This window comes from Alosa alosa, chromosome 18 (genome assembly GCF_017589495.1).
Source record: "Alosa alosa isolate M-15738 ecotype Scorff River chromosome 18, AALO_Geno_1.1, whole genome shotgun sequence".
Taxonomy (NCBI): domain Eukaryota; kingdom Metazoa; phylum Chordata; class Actinopteri; order Clupeiformes; family Clupeidae; genus Alosa; species Alosa alosa.
The window spans coordinates 19,695,908-19,714,872 of record NC_063206.1 but is presented as its reverse complement, the minus strand read 5'-3'; the positions used below and the strand labels follow the sequence as shown (position 1 = coordinate 19,714,872).

General features: G+C 43.4%; 1 protein-coding gene across 1 annotated transcript in view; it reads right to left on the bottom strand.

The window, feature by feature from the left end:
- pdzd8 (PDZ domain containing 8) overlaps positions 1 to 16,879 on the bottom strand; it is a 50,450-nt gene extending 33,571 nt beyond the window's left edge. The window contains exons 1-2 of the mRNA XM_048269522.1: positions 15,886 to 16,879; positions 1,830 to 1,955 (exon numbers count right to left, since the gene is read on the bottom strand). Coding sequence (XP_048125479.1) covers positions 1,830 to 1,955; positions 15,886 to 16,769 — 1,010 coding nt within the window. The 5' untranslated portion in view covers positions 16,770 to 16,879. The remainder of the gene's footprint in view (positions 1 to 1,829; positions 1,956 to 15,885) is intronic.
- Between the last annotated feature and the right edge of the window lie 2,086 nt (positions 16,880 to 18,965).

The window sequence follows — 18,965 nt, the reverse complement described above, 5'->3', positions numbered from 1 at the left end:
CAAACAATTACTGAAAAACAACAAGTATGCGTAACAGCAATGCCATCTGCATCATTGCTACTGGCAATACAACTCCATTCTATTAGGTGACTGGCTGACATGCAACAAAGTAATACTGTGAATCTGTGTGTGCAGGAAATAGACAGAGAAAAGAGATGAGAAGAAAGGATGATAGCGGACAAATAAGGTAACCAAGTGATATTGCTGAAGGTAAGCCGATCTGTGCTATGAATTTTTATTGAAAACAATCGGAATGCCTCAAAGCAGGAACAGACTGTGCATGCATAAACCCTCTCTCTCACACACACACACACACACACACACACACACACACACACACACACACACACACACACACACTTCTACTGGGCAAATTCAGGAACAGGTTCTGTTTTTCAGTGGTGCAGGATTAGTTGAGTTGACTTTTTGAGGACATTTTCATGATAAGTTTGTTTACCCGAATAAATCTGCATGCTATCGATCATAGCTCGATCCACTTCCTATCCATCACAGCATTTGTCAGTCACCTATCTGAATCCCCTGCTGGAGTTTCCGGACTTCAGCTTAATATACTCACTACCATTCAAGAAGTTATCATGGCATTTCAGTTGCAGTTGGCAATGCAGTTGTAATTTCTGATATTCAATATTTGATAGCTGATTTGTGAGCTCAACAGCGTGAGCGTGTGTATTAAAGGAGAAGTCGGGTGATATTGACCTAAAGTGTGTTGAAACATGATACGAGTGTGAGCGTGATGTCTCATAGCCCATCTTCGGCTTGTCCCCTGCAATCTCCAAAATCTGGCGTTAGCCCGATGCTACCAACAGCTTTTTCAATGGTGGTGCCAAGAGTCCGGGCTAACCATGCAAATAAATCACTGTTTTACACCATTTCACGAGGCTCAATGTATCTCCACACTTCATTGGTAGACTTCGGTGACATTTAAAAAGCGAGACATTGAGAACTTTAAAAAGCACTGGTAGTTTACTTACAAGGCGATTTATACAGACCGAGTATCTTCCGCGAAGTTTAGTTTGCAGCCATCTTGAGCGATAAATCGAAGGCGACGAAAAATGAACAGGTATGATAAGGGATCAGATTCCAAAAATAATTCTGTGGAAATGCATGGATTCCAGTTGCTGCTACTGGAATTATTTTTGGAATCTGATCCCTTTATCATACCTGTTCATTCTTACTTGTCGCCGAATTTATCGACTAAATTCAAGATGGCTGCAAACGCTTAAACTGCGGAAGATACTGTCTGTATAAATCGCCTTGTAAGTAAACTACCAGTGCTTTTAAAGTTCTCAATGTCTCGCTTTAAATGTCAGGGCCCTCGAAGTCTACCAATGAAGTGTGGAGATACATCGAGCCTCGTAAATGGTGTAAAACAGTGATTTATTTGCATGGTTAGCCCGATGCGCCGCACCACCATTGAAAAAGCTGTTGGTAGCATCGGGCTAACTAGCCAGATTTTGGAGTGCAGGGGACAAGCCGAGATGGGCTATGAGACATACGTTCACACTCGGTATCATGTTTCAACACACTTCAGGTCAATATCACACCGGATTTCTCCTTTAACACTGAAGCACTTTGGCACAAACACTGAATGGACAGGACTGCACTTTTCTAACACTTTTTGACAAAAAAAGTGTTTGGAAAGAATTAGGGTCATGTACTGTACCTTTAAACACAATCAATGGCATGTCATCTATGCTGTGGTTTGTTTATCTGGTTTGTTTATTTGTCTATCTGGTTTGTTTGTTTGTTTGTCTTCCCACCATGTTGTGAAGACCACACTAGTTTGTTTATCTTCCAAAACCTCTTACCTGCTACATTCAACTAGTGTCACCCTGAGCCGGCCCTCCACCAATCGCGTGTCCCCAAGCGAGAGATCCTGCTCGCAGGTGGAAGCCAGAGGGGGCTGGACTTGAAACGGGAAGAAAGGTTTGTACCTGCGGTAGAAAAAATGAAACCAGGTATGAGGACAAACCATAATCAAATCACTCTCATCACTGACAATCTCTGTTGGTTGGTCACACAGTGATCTTGATAAGCCATTTGTGCATTACAATCAGATATAATTGACATACAAACAATGCTCTCCCACACTATGCTGGTAGCATATGTGGTTGCATGAGAACACAGACAGGCAAGGCCCAAGATGCTTGTAAATCTGTCCAGTTGTCAGTATGGTGGGCAGGTCTTCCCAGCAGCTGAGCACTTTTCTTTCATTTCCTTAATGGACAGTGGGCTTTTGGTCACGTTGCATTGGAGTTCTGCTTTTAATTTTATGACTGCTATGAAAGGATGTCACTCCAAGGTCACTCATCACTCCATGGGCTCTGTGGACTAGTTAGCTTATTAAAGTTGGCAAACCAGTTTCCTGTTTGTTGACATCGCTGTCAACAAGCACATGAAGAGTAGAGCTTCAGTTGTACCAAAACGTGTGCTCACCGAAAATCCTTCCCTCCTCATTTTGTGCAGCCATTGCACGTAAGCTTTTTTAGGTAGCTAAAATCACTTTTTTTTTTAAGCCGAGCAGAGTGGCACAGCAGTGCTCCTTAGACTCGCGTACATTGTATTTCTTACGTTTTGGTAAAAGTAAAGCACTAATCTACAGGTGCTTGTTGACAGCCATGTCAACGAACAGGAAACTGGTTTGCCTTCAAGTAAGCTTGTGCACAGAGCCCTTAGTCCAGCCATTAGGCCATCCTTAAAAATATTTTCGTTTGCCGTAACCCGACCGACCCTGTCAATTTAGAACCGACCCAAATATTTTTTTTTTTTTCCTTTTAGTCCGACCGACTTGCGGTTGTAAACTTCGTTAATACCGACCGATTGTTTTTTTTTACTCTAAACAACCAATACAAATGCAATAAAATAATATTTCTTTTAGTAGGCCCAAGTATTGTGAATATAACTTGCCTACATGCAAACGCGGGCTCACTTAAAAAAAAACTGTGGCGCCATCTCTACACCATTGGTTTGACGATGTCACACTATGGCCTACGCTTCGCTTCATTCATACAAACTGATAACGCTTTTACTTGGCACGGTTCTGGAAGAACTGTGGGCAGATCTTTTCATCCCTTCTCCCCTAGTCTAGCGGTGACCGTGGTGGAGTATTGAAATTGGTTGTGGTCTATTCAGCATTTCTCAAAATATGGGTCCGCAACATGGAGACTGCTGGTCCGCTGGAGTCGCGGAGGAAATTAGGCCCGGTGCTTCATCTGATAATTTGCTGCGCAGTTGATCAAGAAACCGCGGATCGACGAAAAAAGAAAACAAACGCTTTTCTGCTATCGATGCCCTACAATTAAGTGGTGGTATGAGCATTCATTCAATGCGCTGGCGTCTGCCGAGGGAAACTGAAACTAATCGATAACGCTGGTATCAAAGCTCCGCCTCAACCTGTTGGAAGGCTATTTATTTATTTAACTAAACTTAATAGAACGATGTTGTTTTGGAACTTCCTTAGAAACAGAGCAGAGACTGTGTACACTGTATAGCATTGAGTATTGTATAGTCAAATTTCAAAATAACGTGGCCAAGAGCTATTGTAGCCTTCTTTCTGGGTACATGTAGATGAGCCCTATGACCCAAAAGTCTGCCATGACCGGGCCTCAGGTCAAAGAAGTTTGAGAAAGGCTGGTCTATATAACCTACATCAGAATGAGGTTTGCAATGGTGCGCCTGAAGGCACTGGTTGAAGACCCAGTCAGTTACGTCACAATATGCACATTTGTGTAAATTCATTCCTACATAATCACCATGACCAAAATTGAACTTTTTTTTTACTTTGAATCTTGAAAAAAAAAATATTGACCTACCTACCGACCCATTTTTATTTTTTTTGGCTGTTACTGCAAACAAAAATATTTTTAAGGATGGCCTTAGTCCAGCCAGCTCAACAAGTTTCAACATACAAGCCTGAAAATATGTGCAACAGGAACAATAGCATGGTTCTGGAGTTTGAGACATTGAGTGTGTATTATAGAGTGAGGTTTATTGTATGTTAAACAGGCCTACTGGAACACTGGAAGGAAGTGTTCTGCCCTGTTGGGTTCTTTGTGATTATTCTAAATCCCTGGGTGTTCCTGACTTCCAAATTGACCTTGTGTCACACATGGGAGGTTAAGCTTAAGCTCACACTCCTTTTCTTACAGTACTCTACATACAACAGAAAAACTAGAAAAGCATGTAGTTTATATAATGAGATTTCCAGAGTCAAGGTATTTTTATTTTTACTTTTACTCTTAAAACTCTGTGTGTTGGCAATGAAGCACCGGTGTCTGCCGATAGTGGTGTTATATTCTCTCTCTCAACGCCACAAATATGGAAGGCATTTCCGACAAATGTAAAAGTATGCCTTCACAAAAGCGTTGTCTCTTGACTGTTTGCTGCATTGCTTAACCATTCAAAACACCCTCCCTCTTTGGTTACAGCAAGAACCCGTGTACAGGAACTGCAAACCAAGATGAATGATTAAAGTTTCCCCGGAGAAATGTTTGTCTCTCGACAGGAAGTGAACAGCATAGCCCACTGTCCCAGTGGCCGTGTGAAGCGTCTCAGCCAGCACCTGCCAGAGGGCCAGGGCCGGACCCGGGCCACTGTCTGCCACCATCGAGAATGCTGCTCAACTTTTGATTATTTAATTCAGAACACATCCACAGTAGTATCCATTAACAGTGCACTATGAAATATAACCAGTCTCCATACAGCACTTGTTAACATTTTTAAGAAGACATTCAAGAATTGACAGAATAAAAATCAGCAGGAATGGATGCTATCAACATGCTATGGATGGTGCAGACAGAATGGATTTTTTTAATGGATTGTTTCCTGTGTTTTGGCACAGAAATATGTTAACATTTTCGCATAAATAATGTGAGAACTATTTGTTTATAATTTTGCCCTTTCCTTCTGCATCCGCAGAAGGTCCAGTCACACAGAGACAGAGACAGAGACAGAGACAGAGAGAGAGAGAGAGAGAGAGAGAGAGAGAAAATGGTACTGCGGCACCAATGCTAACTGCAAATAAACACATTCATCAGTGTTGCTCGGGGAGCGTCGGTGCTCAGGCACGCCGCAGTAGCCTTCCCATCTCCTCTGACCAGCAAAGAGAGCAAGAGAAAGAAAGAGGAAACAAAAGGCAGCCTTTCCCGACGTGACTCATTTCACCCGCGAGAATGAGAACGTGCTAGAAAGGGAAAGAGACAGACAGAGAGAGAAAGAGAACAAAAGGGTAAGGAGGCACAAGTGCCGTCCTTCACTAATCTTCCAGCCTCTTTATTAAATTAAGAGATAATACGATACTCCAAGGTGTCATTAATTGCCTCTGACCAACTGTTCCGTACTGTGCTGTGGTCCGCTCACTCCCAAGATGAGCCTCTCAGCTTGGCTTTGACAGTCAACAGCACCACGCACGCAGTGTTTGGTGTTGTTTACGGTCATCAAGCTTGCAACAAGCCACACACCCACACCCACACATAGATACACATGCAGTATACAATGCCTCAACACTACACTGTCACCAAAAGTTTAATTCAAGAGATTCAGTTCCTGCCAAATCCAGTGTCCATTTGTCAAATGTGGCCCCTTCAGGCTCCGGAGTCTTTCCCTTCCCTCCTGGTGCTTGCGTCTCAACACTTGCAAATATATTTAGGTCATTTCTCCCTGGCCAACTCTAAACAAAACCCATGAGGGGTTACTGATATAATGGATGGAAATATCAATACTGGTTTTGAACCAATCCCAAAGCAATACAATGTATCTATTACAGTACAAGGACAATCAAGGTCAGTCCTCTTTGTGACTTTAATGGGTAAATATTTGGCGTGGAGAACTAGCAGCTAAAAGAACATACCCAAGTGTTGTTAGTCGAGGCATTAAAAGACAAAGGCGATGTGACAGTTGTGGGTCGGTGGACATGATCTAACATGACGTCATGTGTTTGGCTTGAACTTTAAAATAAAATATCTAATGGATCTTGTTAATATGCCATATTTGACAGTGATATGAAGTGTTTGCCTATGTCTAGCCTCTCTAGCCTTATCTGAAGTGATACATGATAACATGCATGTATGGACAACCCAAAACTGACCGTAGAAAATACATGTCATTGTGTTTACATCTTTCTGTCTAATTTTTACACTCTTATTTGGCCACTACAACAAAAGAGCTGCAGTGGGGACAGTTTTTCAGCAGCTCAGCACTTCAGGAGGTCAATTTAAAGTGGAGGGCAGCTGGCTCAGTAACATCAGAGAGAGAGAGAGAGAGAGAGAGAGAGAGAGAGAGAGAGAGAGAGAGAGAGAGAGTACGAGAGAAAAAGAGAGAGAGAGCATGAGAGAGATAGCATGCGAGAGAGAGCACGGGATAAAAAGAGAGAGAGAGCATGAGAGAGATAGAATGCGAGACAGAGAGAGAGAGAGAGAGAGAGAGAGTAGGCCAAGTGGCGGGCTGAGGGCAAGCAGCCTGATGACGACAGTGCAGATTAGCAGGACGAGTTTGACAGCGCTACTACACGGGTGGCCCGACACGTCTGCGTTTAGACCCCGCACAAACACAGGGGCGTGCAGATGAAGAGGATCGTTTACAAGCAGACGCCATTAGCTCCACTGAACAGGCCGCATTAAAAATGCATGGCGCCGCATGCACACTACACTACACTACCCCTTTGGCCCACCCATAGCCTCATCTTCAGAAAGCTGTAATTAGCCTTTAAGCGGCGCTACTAACAGGGTTGAGTGACAGCGGTGTTTGAGCATCACATCGCTGTATATATACTCACATGAAAACTTAATGAACTGATTGACCACTGAACACACTAGCCTCTGTCCAGCCTGATATATGATTATGATTATGATACATGATTATGAACTTCCAGAGATAACATAACACGTTACCACAGAGAACTACTATAAAATCCCTTAATGCCTTTAAAGGGGTCACACTTAACATGATATGTATTTGTCTGTGGTTGAATTACTGAGGCATACTATAGAGGCATAGAGGCATACTAAGTATCGGGATGCCAGTCACTACAGTGCACCCACAGGAACTTAAATGACATACCATTCTAAAGCCGTAGATATTAATATGGATTTTTGTTTTTTTCCAGCTGTTTTGGGATGGATTTCCACAAGGGCCAGTTAGGTTCTTCCACACCAAACTTGCCCAACAATGTCTTTATGGACCTTGCTTCGTGCACTGGGGTACAGTCATGCTGGAACTGAACTGTTCCCAAAAGGTTGGGAGCATATGATTGTCCAAAATGTCTTGGTATACTAAAGTCCATATTAATATATATGGATTCAGAATGGAGTGTCATTGAAGTTCCTGTGGGTGTAATGGCAGGTGTCCCAATTTGTTTGTCTATAGTGTTTATGTGGCTGACTGAAAGATAACAACTGTGCGTATGTGCGCGGCGCGGCGTGCGTCGCGTCGCGGGGCAAGGTGGCGCTGCGGTAAAAGCGCCAGTGTCAACTGCCTGGCATCTTGTGTCAGTTGCTCCACGATCTGCTTACAAGGATTTAATTCCTCAGAGGTTAAAGACTTTCACAATAATGTTGCCCTCTGAAAAATATCCACTGGCCATGGAAACCAAGACTTTGAGAGTCAGAAAGGCCCTCACAAGATTAGAGGGGAGGATTTCAGTAAGTGAAGAAAAAAAGGCTTACACACACAAGTACTGTGGCCAACAGCCATGTGGCATCTATGCTGCTGACTAGGCTGAGCTTTTTCCGCTTGGTTTCAATCATGTGATGGTCATTCTGATCAGCTCTTTGGAGCCTGGTCTAAAAAAAAAAAAATTATAATTAGATCGGCTAGCGGTTAAAACATCCATAAATCATACTGTCATGAAAAAAGTCTGTCCACTGACCATTCTCCATATGTCTACTGTCCACCTCCACTGAGGGGGAAGAGAAAGGTGGGAGAGACGTGTGGATGGAGCTCCGGTAATCGTTTATGTAACCTGCCATCTGTGCAACTGGATGTCTTGCTGGGCCTCTGTGCATGGTACTACCCCCCCACACACACACACACACATCATGAAAATGTACTAACGCAGTTGCTGCGTTCATCGGGTTTTAAAGGTGCATTTCTCAACTAATTCCTGCAGCCATGACTGCAACTTTAAAATGCTACTATTAGGTTTCATCAATCTAATATCCAAACCTTGTCTTCTTTGGCCAAAGAACCCCAGAGAGAGTGGCATTACTGTACATGATTAAAATCTCTCCACATGGAACATATTTTGTGTCACTAGAAACCAAGATCACCACGTTGATCCCGCCTGATCAGGCTGATCAATTTTCCATCACGTCTCATCTCGCTCTCAGACCCACGCCTGAAACAGCACCCGTGGCGGGAGATGGGGTAGCCAGTGGTGACGTGCCCGCTGCCAGTCGTCCGAGCTGTGTGTGACGCCAACCAATTAGAGTTCTGCTCTCGCAGCATTCGCAATATTCATACCTGTTGGTCACAGTCCTTTTGTCACAAAGCCCTCGTTACAATGCATGACTGACTAGGGCCCCTTGATTAGAAACCTGACCACCACTGAAGGGGACAGTGGCGTCTGTGCTTGCGTAAGCAGTACGTCCGCTGGCCAAGGGGGAGAAAACAGAGAGATTTGGGAGACAACTGGACTTTGGCCTTCCGGTGTGAACAATCCTGGGTATTTACTTAAGCTTAGTGTTTGCCTGGTGATAACACCCCATAGAATATCCATTAGAGGTCCATATTCATTAAGTACTACAGACATACCACACCACCATGTACCTGACCGAGAACATAAATCCCAATAGACATTTGAGACTTTTGAGTGGAATTAGCCAACCCATTAGAAGCCTAAAAGGTCACAGTAGCTACACGGCATCTTATTCAACCATGAAGTGAATTCAAATTGTACCCATAAAGTACCTGATAACGAGGTGGCCTTGAGACCTCTTATTATTGTACTCTATGAATGGCTGCATCAGAAGATCATAAGAACCGGTTTATTATTGGCAACGACAAATGGCAACGTGTGCGAAAACAGTGTTATCACGAGGGGAGCTCGCTGCATAGTCAATCACAGCATCCATAACCTGGCACACCCTACTGTGACCCCACTGAAACATCGGGGCAAGCATGTCAATACTGCCACTACACACACACACACACACACACACAGAGGGAGAGAGAGAGAGAGAGAGAGAGAGAGAGAGAGAGAGAGAGAGAGAGAGAGAGAGAGAGAGAGAGAGAGAGAGAGAGAGAGAGAGAGAGAGAGAGAGAGTACAGAAGGACCAGATGTCAAGGAAGTTTACATAACATCTATGCTTAGGCTTACACATACACACACACACACACACAGAATGAGAGAAAGAGTTTAGAGAATGTGTAGGCACAATCAGAAACACACAAAATCATACAATTCAGTAAGTCAGTAAGCAAGGGAATGAGCTGCTTCACAAAACTACTGAAACAGGAGGTGACATGCTACATAAAGTCCACAGCACACATGAAAGTGGCTGACTGAACTCTTATTTCAAAACAGCTTCAGGGTGAACCCATTCTATAATAAATCACTGAACATACAGTGCTGGGCTTGTTTTCATGAAACATTAGTTTCAAACCAAATGTCCCATGATCACCTACAGCAACTCTTGTCCAACTCTTTGCTTTAGAGATCTCTGGTGTGGTGTGGTAGTGATGTGTCAACAACATCCTCACATGGTCATCGGACCAAAAACAGATCCCCTGTTTGGTGCCATTCCAACATTTCATTTGTTGTGTCAGTGTGCCAGACATCTATGGACGCAGTGCTCGCCAATTCAAACTTGACCAAAAGGACCATGACAAAATTATGCCACTGCTTCCACAATTTCTTGGATAATAGTTACAGACACTATTCAATTAAATTTTCAATTCAATTTTATTTGGAGAGTGACAGCGGCAACGAAAAACTCTTACACTGTCACATTCTTGTTATTTAGTTCTTTAAAAGTTTGATGGCGGCTCTCTTTCATGGGGGATTAGGGGTTAATCCGCGACAGTCTCAGTATTTAAATGTTTGCCATCACTGAGCATAATACTGATAAGTTATTTCCACTATTTTCATGCTTTATCATCACTAAATTCTCCCTGATCTACATTCCAGACTTCTGGAAACAATGTCCAAAATGGTGCATTATGAAGAATAAAATTAATATTATGGAGCTTCATAGCCAAAAATGTTATTTCATTAAAAGAAAGAACAAATATCTATCTTTATCTGGTATTAATCCCATTAGGATCTTCAAGTGCCCACATGGTCATTTGGGGGTCCAGATATGGGTTTCCAAAAGAGTCACCTCTGCCGGAGAGGGTTTTTGGACCCCCATAAAACCCCCGCCAGTGGTACCATACCCTTCAAATTCATTTTGGCAAGAGCAAGGTTCCCACATATAACAAATAATCCTGTTTAGAATAAATATGATCATTAATTGTGAAAAATCACACATGCCGTCAACATTTTTTAGGACTTTGGGGACCCACCCCTCACCAAAACAGTAAGTAATGTTGATTCTCCAGAATTGTGTAGTACAGGCTACAATGAACTACCACACCAGTTTCCAGCCTTCTACCACTATTAGAACAGACGTTATGGGCTTCCAAAAATGACAAAAGATGAAATGTGAAATTTCAATGTGTCAATTACGGCCGTGACACCCGAAATGAAATAGAAGCCACGGGCAAACAGTTTGAGATATTGACCTGAAACTTCAGATTCCCTCGTTTGGTAACATAAGGCATATTTTCACTGCTTTTCAGCAAAATCTGAGAGGTGTCATGTACATGGGTGGCTGAGTTGGCGTGGAATGACCCTTCTGCCTCAAAACTTCCTTGTGTTGGGTTGTCATGTCTCTCTTTCTCACTTCATCTTTCATAATCAAGAGGTCAAGAGGAGGGGAAGGAGAATGGGGGGTCATAATCATGGGGGGGGGCATAATCACAATGCACTAGCACGGATAGGAAGGCAAAAAGGCAAAGCAAACAAATTGGGAGGGCAAGCAGCCAAGCACAGAGACCTGGCAAAGAACAGTACCACACCTTTACTGAAACTGACCCATCTGATTAAAAATGGACGATAGCACTCAGTGTCTTTGGAACAAGCCCATCACACCTACGGTCAGAATAATGGCTGTGGCTCTCCAGTCAGGACTTCTTATTTGAATGGTCAAAAAGTGCATTAGTTGGGTAAAAAACCCAGCTATTCATTCAGGTGAGTGTCAATCAGTTAAGTGAAGGAAAAGTTGAGTTAGGGTCAATGACAGTAATTTCATTAACAGAGATCCCCTGAAACTACTGGGCCATTTTTCTTAGACTTATTGATTTGGTGTTTTCTGCTGGGTCTCTGTCACACTAAACTGTATTGAAACCTTTGACCACTGTTCGAGTTAATCTACTAAGGGAAGTAATACTATTATCTAAGAAATGCTTATCCATAAAAACAATTAGGTTATGTCTCCCTTTCCTATGCACACTCCCCCACATATATGTGCACTCACACACTCAAGATGAAAGGCATCACATCATACGGGTTTCACTGAAATCCAAAACAGACTCATAGCCGTGCAGCTCTGAGACACCCTTTATAGATTCTCATGTTTACTTCTGTGGTCAATTCACAAGTCAATTAAACTAGTTCACATCGTGGTATGAGAAAAATTACAAAAAGGATTTACACAGAGATTTCATTTTGGCCACAACTCATATTTGTTGAATTGTCACTTTAACATCTGATTGGTAAACATTCTGCCAATAAACATGGAATAAACGAGGGTCTATGAAAAAATAAATACTGAATGGGGGAAGCAAATCAAGCCTTAAATCATTTTGCATTTTGGATGATGTTCCAACAGCCATGCACTACAAGAGTGCTAATTATCCTCCTGACCACGAATACTGAAGCAAAAAGTTCTTCAAGTGCCTCAACAAGTCTTAACACGCCAACAGAGAAAAGGAAGCTCATATACTGCATCACCTCTCTCTTTCACTTTCTCTCTCTCTCTCTCTCTCTTCCATCCATGGGCTGAGCCCTGTGGATGCAGTGGCGTTTGCCTGGATGGCCTCCAGCCCCTGCTCTCTCCCCTCATCCACAGCAGAGCCATCTGTGCGCCTCCACGTTACATCACCACGCATCACTTCCTCTCTGCGCCGGGCTGGGCTAGCACTATCAGTCCAGGCACTTCATAAGCTGCAGGGCCCAGGCCATGAGTTCAGAGCACCGCCAGGAGTCCATTATAATGCACCCCCCCCCCCCTTCCATTTACAGGTCAGCCTCTGCAGGCGTTTGACACTTTAGTCATGGTGGAGGTGGTCAACGGCGAGGTTGGAAGTGATGTGGAGCGGCCCTGCCTACACGGGCGAATTTTGCCCAGCACCAGTGCTATCTGTGGGGGCACTCAAGCACGACAGGGCCGGAGCAGGTTGGGATTGCAAATGCACATCCCTGAACTGATTCAAGACTTGCAGGGCTTGCATCGTTTCAAATGATCAGGATATTTGCAGACTTTCAGTTGAGATTCACAGAGTGTGTATATGCACACAAATGCCTCCCTGCTACCAGGAAACCACAACCTCTGTCTGCAATCGGACTCCCTATCTCCCTTCTAGATCGGTCACTCGATTCTATGCTAAGCAAGTAGTATTTACTGACGCAGTAACATGTCCTTGTCGCACTGTACCTTGATCGTTTCCCTTTTTTTAAGTCACTTTGGATAAAAGCATCAGCATGACTAAAACATAAATGTAAAAAAGAGAGCATTCTGGGTGCTGTGTCATGCTTTCAGTCTGTCTTTTTCTCTTGTGTTTTTCTCAATCCCTCCATCGGTCATTCCACCCATCCTCTGTCCTTTCTCTCCAGCAGTCTCTGAGGACCCCATATCACTCCTGCCCTGTCCACTGAAACAGATGAGTGCGGATGAGAGAAGTGGGGGGTGGCGGGGGTTCTGCATCTCCATTACACCTCAGCAGTCCTTCATGCAAAACATCAATACAGTGAGCAGCACAGCCGAATCACTCCCTTGTTCTGCAATCGGACTCCAGTCTGAGATTTCCTCATACAAGATCAAGGCCACATCAGACGGGAAAAGAATGTGTATAGATACATATATTTCAGTCAAACCTGGAAAACTGGAACTTTTGCAGACTATTACCTAAACTTCTGGAATTTTAGCATTTTGAGTGCAGTAAATTGATATTTGTAAAAGCTGTGGTTTCCTTCTGGTCTTGACCTGACATTCAGGTTTGCGCTTAGAGACTTAATCTCTCCCTTCCATCGCAGGCTGTAGCATCATTTGTTGATTCTGAGCTCTGGATTGTCGGATTATCTGATTTAAGTCAACTATGAAAAAAGTGAACATGCAATGATAAGAGGAGTTATATCAGTTGTGTTGTTAATCAGTACGTCACAAGAGCTGCACCAAGAACTGGCCGACACCTCACAGGCTTTGAATTACTTTAATGGGTTGGCCGTTCCTTGTTTTAAATGGTTAAAATCCCAGTTGATGAAGTTTTTTTCCCTCTCGTTCTCTGAAAACACTGAAGCCATTGTGTTCCTTCATTGCAGCCTCTGCCCACACACTGAATGAGCACATAAAGTGAGAAGGCATCATGTCCATGTTGCTCCAACCAAAACCATCAGTTTCAGTTAATTTTTGTGGGCAACAAAATGGCACCTCGCTCACACTAACCAAGGGAGAGCTCATGTGTAACAAACACAACGGTTCCTGTTCAAATGTTGAAAGACTTACTCTGAAGTGTACAGAATCAAAGAATATGACCAGTCATAAACCACCTTAATCAGAACAGCACAAAGGTGATGATTCCACAACCTATGAATCAGAACCTAATGAAATACATATGAAGAATTTAGATTATTACTAACAGATAAATAAGTGATAGTCCTATCTACAGAGAAGGGATGTGTTATTTTGCCATTGAATGCATCACTCTGCAGTGCACTCCTCCAGTGGGTTTGCGTGTGAGTGTGTGTGTGCCCCCAACAGCATGGGTCATTGTGCTTTCTAATTGAGGGCACCTAATTCTGCACCCAGTGCAATGCTGCCACAGCATTCGTGACAAGCCTGCCTGGGCGCACAATGCCAGTTTGGGTACGCTTACCTCAAGCAAAATCCTCTGCGATAACCGCCCCTCCCTCCCTCCCTTTCTGCCTCTCCATAATATGCCCTTCACCAAAGCCAGCTCCGTGTGGGGAGACGAGTCCATGGCTCGCAGTGCTGCCACCCTCACTGGTCGGGCCCTCAGCGTTCTCGCATTATAGCACAGTACTCTCAGATGCATGCAGAGCTGAGGGAGTCAGGCTCGAGTCACACCAGGACTTGATGCCACTGCCACGCTGGCAAGGACGTCCATGGTGTGCCTGACCGGCATGATGCTTCATCCCAACTCTCTGCACCTGGGCAGGCCGCAGTGCTCTCATCACATCTGTCACGGATCATTGATAAGGGAACTGACAACGACTGCAAAGAGGTGGGAGCAAAGTGGTGCATACTCAACTTGGCACAGGTGACTTGTGCTACAACCGTGAGCCTCCCTGCACATAAGCAATTAAGCAAATGTGGATTATGACAACAAATCACCCAACAAATCCATGCATACACACACACGTGCGCACACACACACACACACACACAATACCTAAATATGATATGCATAAAATATTAATACCACCCTCATCATGAGACCAGCACCTCATTATCAGTTACCACCATCTATGCGTCATGCAAAATACAGGAAACCCCCGAAACGCCATCATTACATGGTGCACTCCACACAAACATGTATCTGTTCATCAAAGAAGACACTCCATTAACATGGAGGCATCAAAATACATAACAGGCAAAAGCCTCGTGCTTCATGTAAAGTGAGATCTGAAAAATTTGGTCACTGTGGTTTTGCTACCTACAAAGATAGTACAGCATTATTATTAGTAAGCTATGTAGAGATGAGAGCCACACAATACACAAGAAAAAAGCCACATGTTCTGCAATTCAAGACCCGTATTGAAACGGTCAGTTGTATTGATTGAGAAGAAACCAAAAGGTAGTGAATAGGCCAGCATGGGGCTTAACGCCATCCTGTGCACTTGCAGTGAAAAGAAACCTCACAAGTGTAACACAAGAGGAAGTTCTGGTAAAGAGTGTGCCTTTTAAGAGGGAGTGGTGGTGAGAAAGTAAGAGGAAGAGGGACAGAGAAAGCAGAAACATAAAGTTCCACTACTCAATAAGCTGTGCTCCGAGGCATTCATGAATATAGTCTTCACAGCAACCATCCAATCATTCCAAAACTCTCTCACCATTCCAACAGGCACTTACACTGTCTGCGAGACAGTCATTCTTCAACCCATCATTAACTTGAACAGTCTATCAGCAGTGGACATGTGGATGAAGACAAACCCCGTTTGTCAGTGTATGCCTTGAGGCATACACAGCTAAACAGCTAAACTGAAAGCCTAAACACATCACATAAATCTAACCTAAAATGGACACAGGTGTGTTGAAACCCATCATTGGGTGCATATCTGTTGACAAAAGAATGCATTTGAATAAAATGTGTTGCAATCACATCGCCATAGCTTTGCCTATAGCAGCGCAACAGGTTTACTGCGACCTGAGCAGGTAAACTCAAGCAGATCATAGCCTACATTCCACATAGGCTAGGCTACATTAGCCAGCCACCAATTTTTGCACCACAACATACGTCGTCTTCCTATGTCATAGCTGTATCAAGTTTTAGTCTGTGAACAAGAAGAGATGTTATAGGCTTACTTTAGAGAGAGAGAGAGAGAGAGAGAGAGAGAGAGAGCTATTTGACCTCACTGGATATGACCTTTACCTTATTTTGTAATTTGGCAAAGTGTGTTTCTTCTTGATGACTCTCTTTAGCTGGTTCACAATGATGGAGGTGAGTTGGGGCAACGGTCGTCCCTCAAACTGTGACTTAACTTCGAAGTCTATGAGCGGGTCCTCCAGGAACGAGAAGGACCAGTGCGTAAAAGGCATTCGAGTGAACTGTAGTTTCAATCGGCCCACCACCCGGGTCATTTTAACGAACAGGTAGGCTGATTTCCCAAACACCAGGTCTACATCAATCGCCAGGTGAAACCCGCCGTTGTATTCAAGATCCACCTCGAAATTAAGCTCTTCTGGCATGCCGTCTTCGTTAACGGAGACCGGCTTAATAAGTTTCGCAGTCTTAAACACGGGCAATGAATTGCCCAAGGATATATCCCGGAGACTGAGACCCTCTAACAACCGTCCGGCTGTTTTTGTTTGTAGCAGCTCCTCAAATTCCACCTTGATTTTTTTGGTGATCCAGTGTCTAACCACCGGGGTGTCCCGGAGCTCCCGGAACAAAAACAAAAATATTGCATTTAAAAAGCCGCATGTCTCCGACTTGGAGGTGTTCAGCGACTCATTTTGAGAAGGCGGTGGCGGCGGCTGTTGTTTCGGGCTACTGCTGACAGACGCTTCCTGCGGCTTCGAAGAAGCGGCCTCTGTCTGTTTAGATGCTGCGGATGTCGTGCTTTCTTGCTGTTGCTGTCCCGATTCGACATGTTGGTTATTAAAGTAATCCTTCAATAAGGGATCAGGCACTGCTTTGACATATTGCACTGTCCTTCCTATAGGCTCCGGGCTTCTCCGGTAGAGGAAAATGAACTGTAACACTAACGTGACGATCGCCCCAGAAAATGCGGAAATTAATATCAAATATATCATTTCTAACCGAGGCCCCGTTGCCGTCAACGACTTAAAATGTCTTCATGTTCCCCAGCTAAACGGAATTAACAAAGCAAGTTTCACCTGGTCGCTCACAAAGCTGCCATATCATCTGCCTCTTTCCTGTGGTTGAGGATCCACAGCTGATTGGGCGAACGTTATGCGTGTAATAGCGGAGTAGTCGTGCGTAATGACGGCATTCGCCACAGTGTGCTCATTCGCCTCTCGAGTGACTCGCAAGAAAGTGACAGTTGGTTATTTGGGAGTATAGGGTTTGCTACTTTGTAAAGCCCACGACGATGTGAACATCGACTCTTCACATTTGTGCGTGTAAATGGCAGTGGATGATTTTTCAGAAATTGCCCGCGGTGCATGAGAGCATAATCCACTAAGAAAATACAGCAACTAATGATAAGGAAGTGTGATAGGCGTGGGGACAAAGGTTGCAGAGCAGTGGTCCCCAAACTACGGCCCGCCACCTCATTTTGGGTGGCCCCCCAAAACATGTCCGTGGTATATAGCATCTGGCCCGCACAGGAGTACGACATCGTCAAACTAAAACCTCCGTATAATTTCCCCCATCCATTCTCTTTGGCGAGTCTTAACAGTACACATGTAATACTATTTTTGTCCACTGGTGGTTGTTTTGGCGCTGTTTCGCGTTTGCCATCGAAAACGGAATGAAATGTAGGCCTACCTGCAAACAATATAAGAGGCCCATGCTGACTGCATCAGTGCTCAAAGTATTCTACAAGTTTATCAATTAATTGTTAATAACTAACTAATTTCTATTCAAGTCATATTTCTGGTACTTTCTGGGATAATTATTTCTATTTTTTATTCACTCATTCAAATGTTCATACAAATTCACAAAGTTCTCATCAGGTGAGTGAAAGTGGTCATTTCAGATGTTTTTGCCAGCACTTCATAAACTCTCATAGTTTGAGAACTTCAAATTATTTGTAGGATATTGAATGTTCACAACTTGAGCTGTGTATGCAAAGACACAGAGTTCAGAGTTCACACATTTTGAATAAAATACACTTTTGGGACTCCCTAATACTTTTAATAATAATAATAATAATAATAATAATAATAATAAGCTTTATTTGTATAGCACCTTTCATACACAGAATGCAGCTCAAAGTGCTTTACATTTGAAGCATGTAACACAATAATAGTCAGTCAGTCATTATCAATCACTTTTCTTCATTGCTGGGGCCGTTTATGATCCACTCAGCAACATATCAAAAATATAGAAAATGACATGTCATAAGACTGACAGCCTTAACCCTCTTACCCCCCACAAGCACGCCATATGGCAACTGTGGCAAGGAAAAACTCCCATATTCCAGGAAGAAACCTTGAGCAGAACCTGACTTAATAGGGGAGCCCATCTGCTTCTGGCTGGCTCAAGCCTCAATAGCAGCAGATGTGGAATAATCTGAAAAAGTAGTCTACAGGATAAGATGAGTTAACTAAAAGCTTTCCTGTACAGGTATGTTTTCAGATCTTTTTAAAAAATATTTACTGAACTCTCCTGCTTGATGTACAGAGGCAGGGTGTTCCATAGTTTGGGGGCATAATGGATAAAAGCAGCTTCTCCACTTTGTTTGTGGAGCACTTTGGAATGCGATTAAAAAAGATTAGAATTGGATGATCTAAGTTTCCTTTGTGGTTGATAAGATATTAAAAGCTCAGAGATATATGAAGGTGCTATGCCATTCAGAGCTTTGTAAGTAATTAGCATAACCTTAAAATCAATTCTATAGGAAATAGGGAGCCAGTGCAGTTTAGCCAACACAGGGGTGATGTGTTCTCTCTTCTTAGTCTTAGTTAAAAGTCTAGCCATGAGAGTTCTGTATGAGTGCCAATTTCTTTAGATGTTTTTTGGGAAGACCAGTGAAAAGTGCATTGCAGTAGTCTAACCAGGTGATAAAGGCGTGAATTAGTTTTTCTGCATCTTGTTGAGTTAAAAAGGGCCGCACTTTGGCAATGTTTCTCAAGTGGAAATAGGCTGTCTGAGTAACTTTACTGATATGGGGCTTAAAACTTAACTCTGCATCTAAGATGACACCGAGGCTTGTTACTTTTGGTTTGACCTGGTGCGCCAAGTTCCCCAGATTACTAAGAACAATATCTCGCTTTAGTTTTGGTCCAACCAAAAGTACCTCTGTTTTGTCATCATTTAGTTTC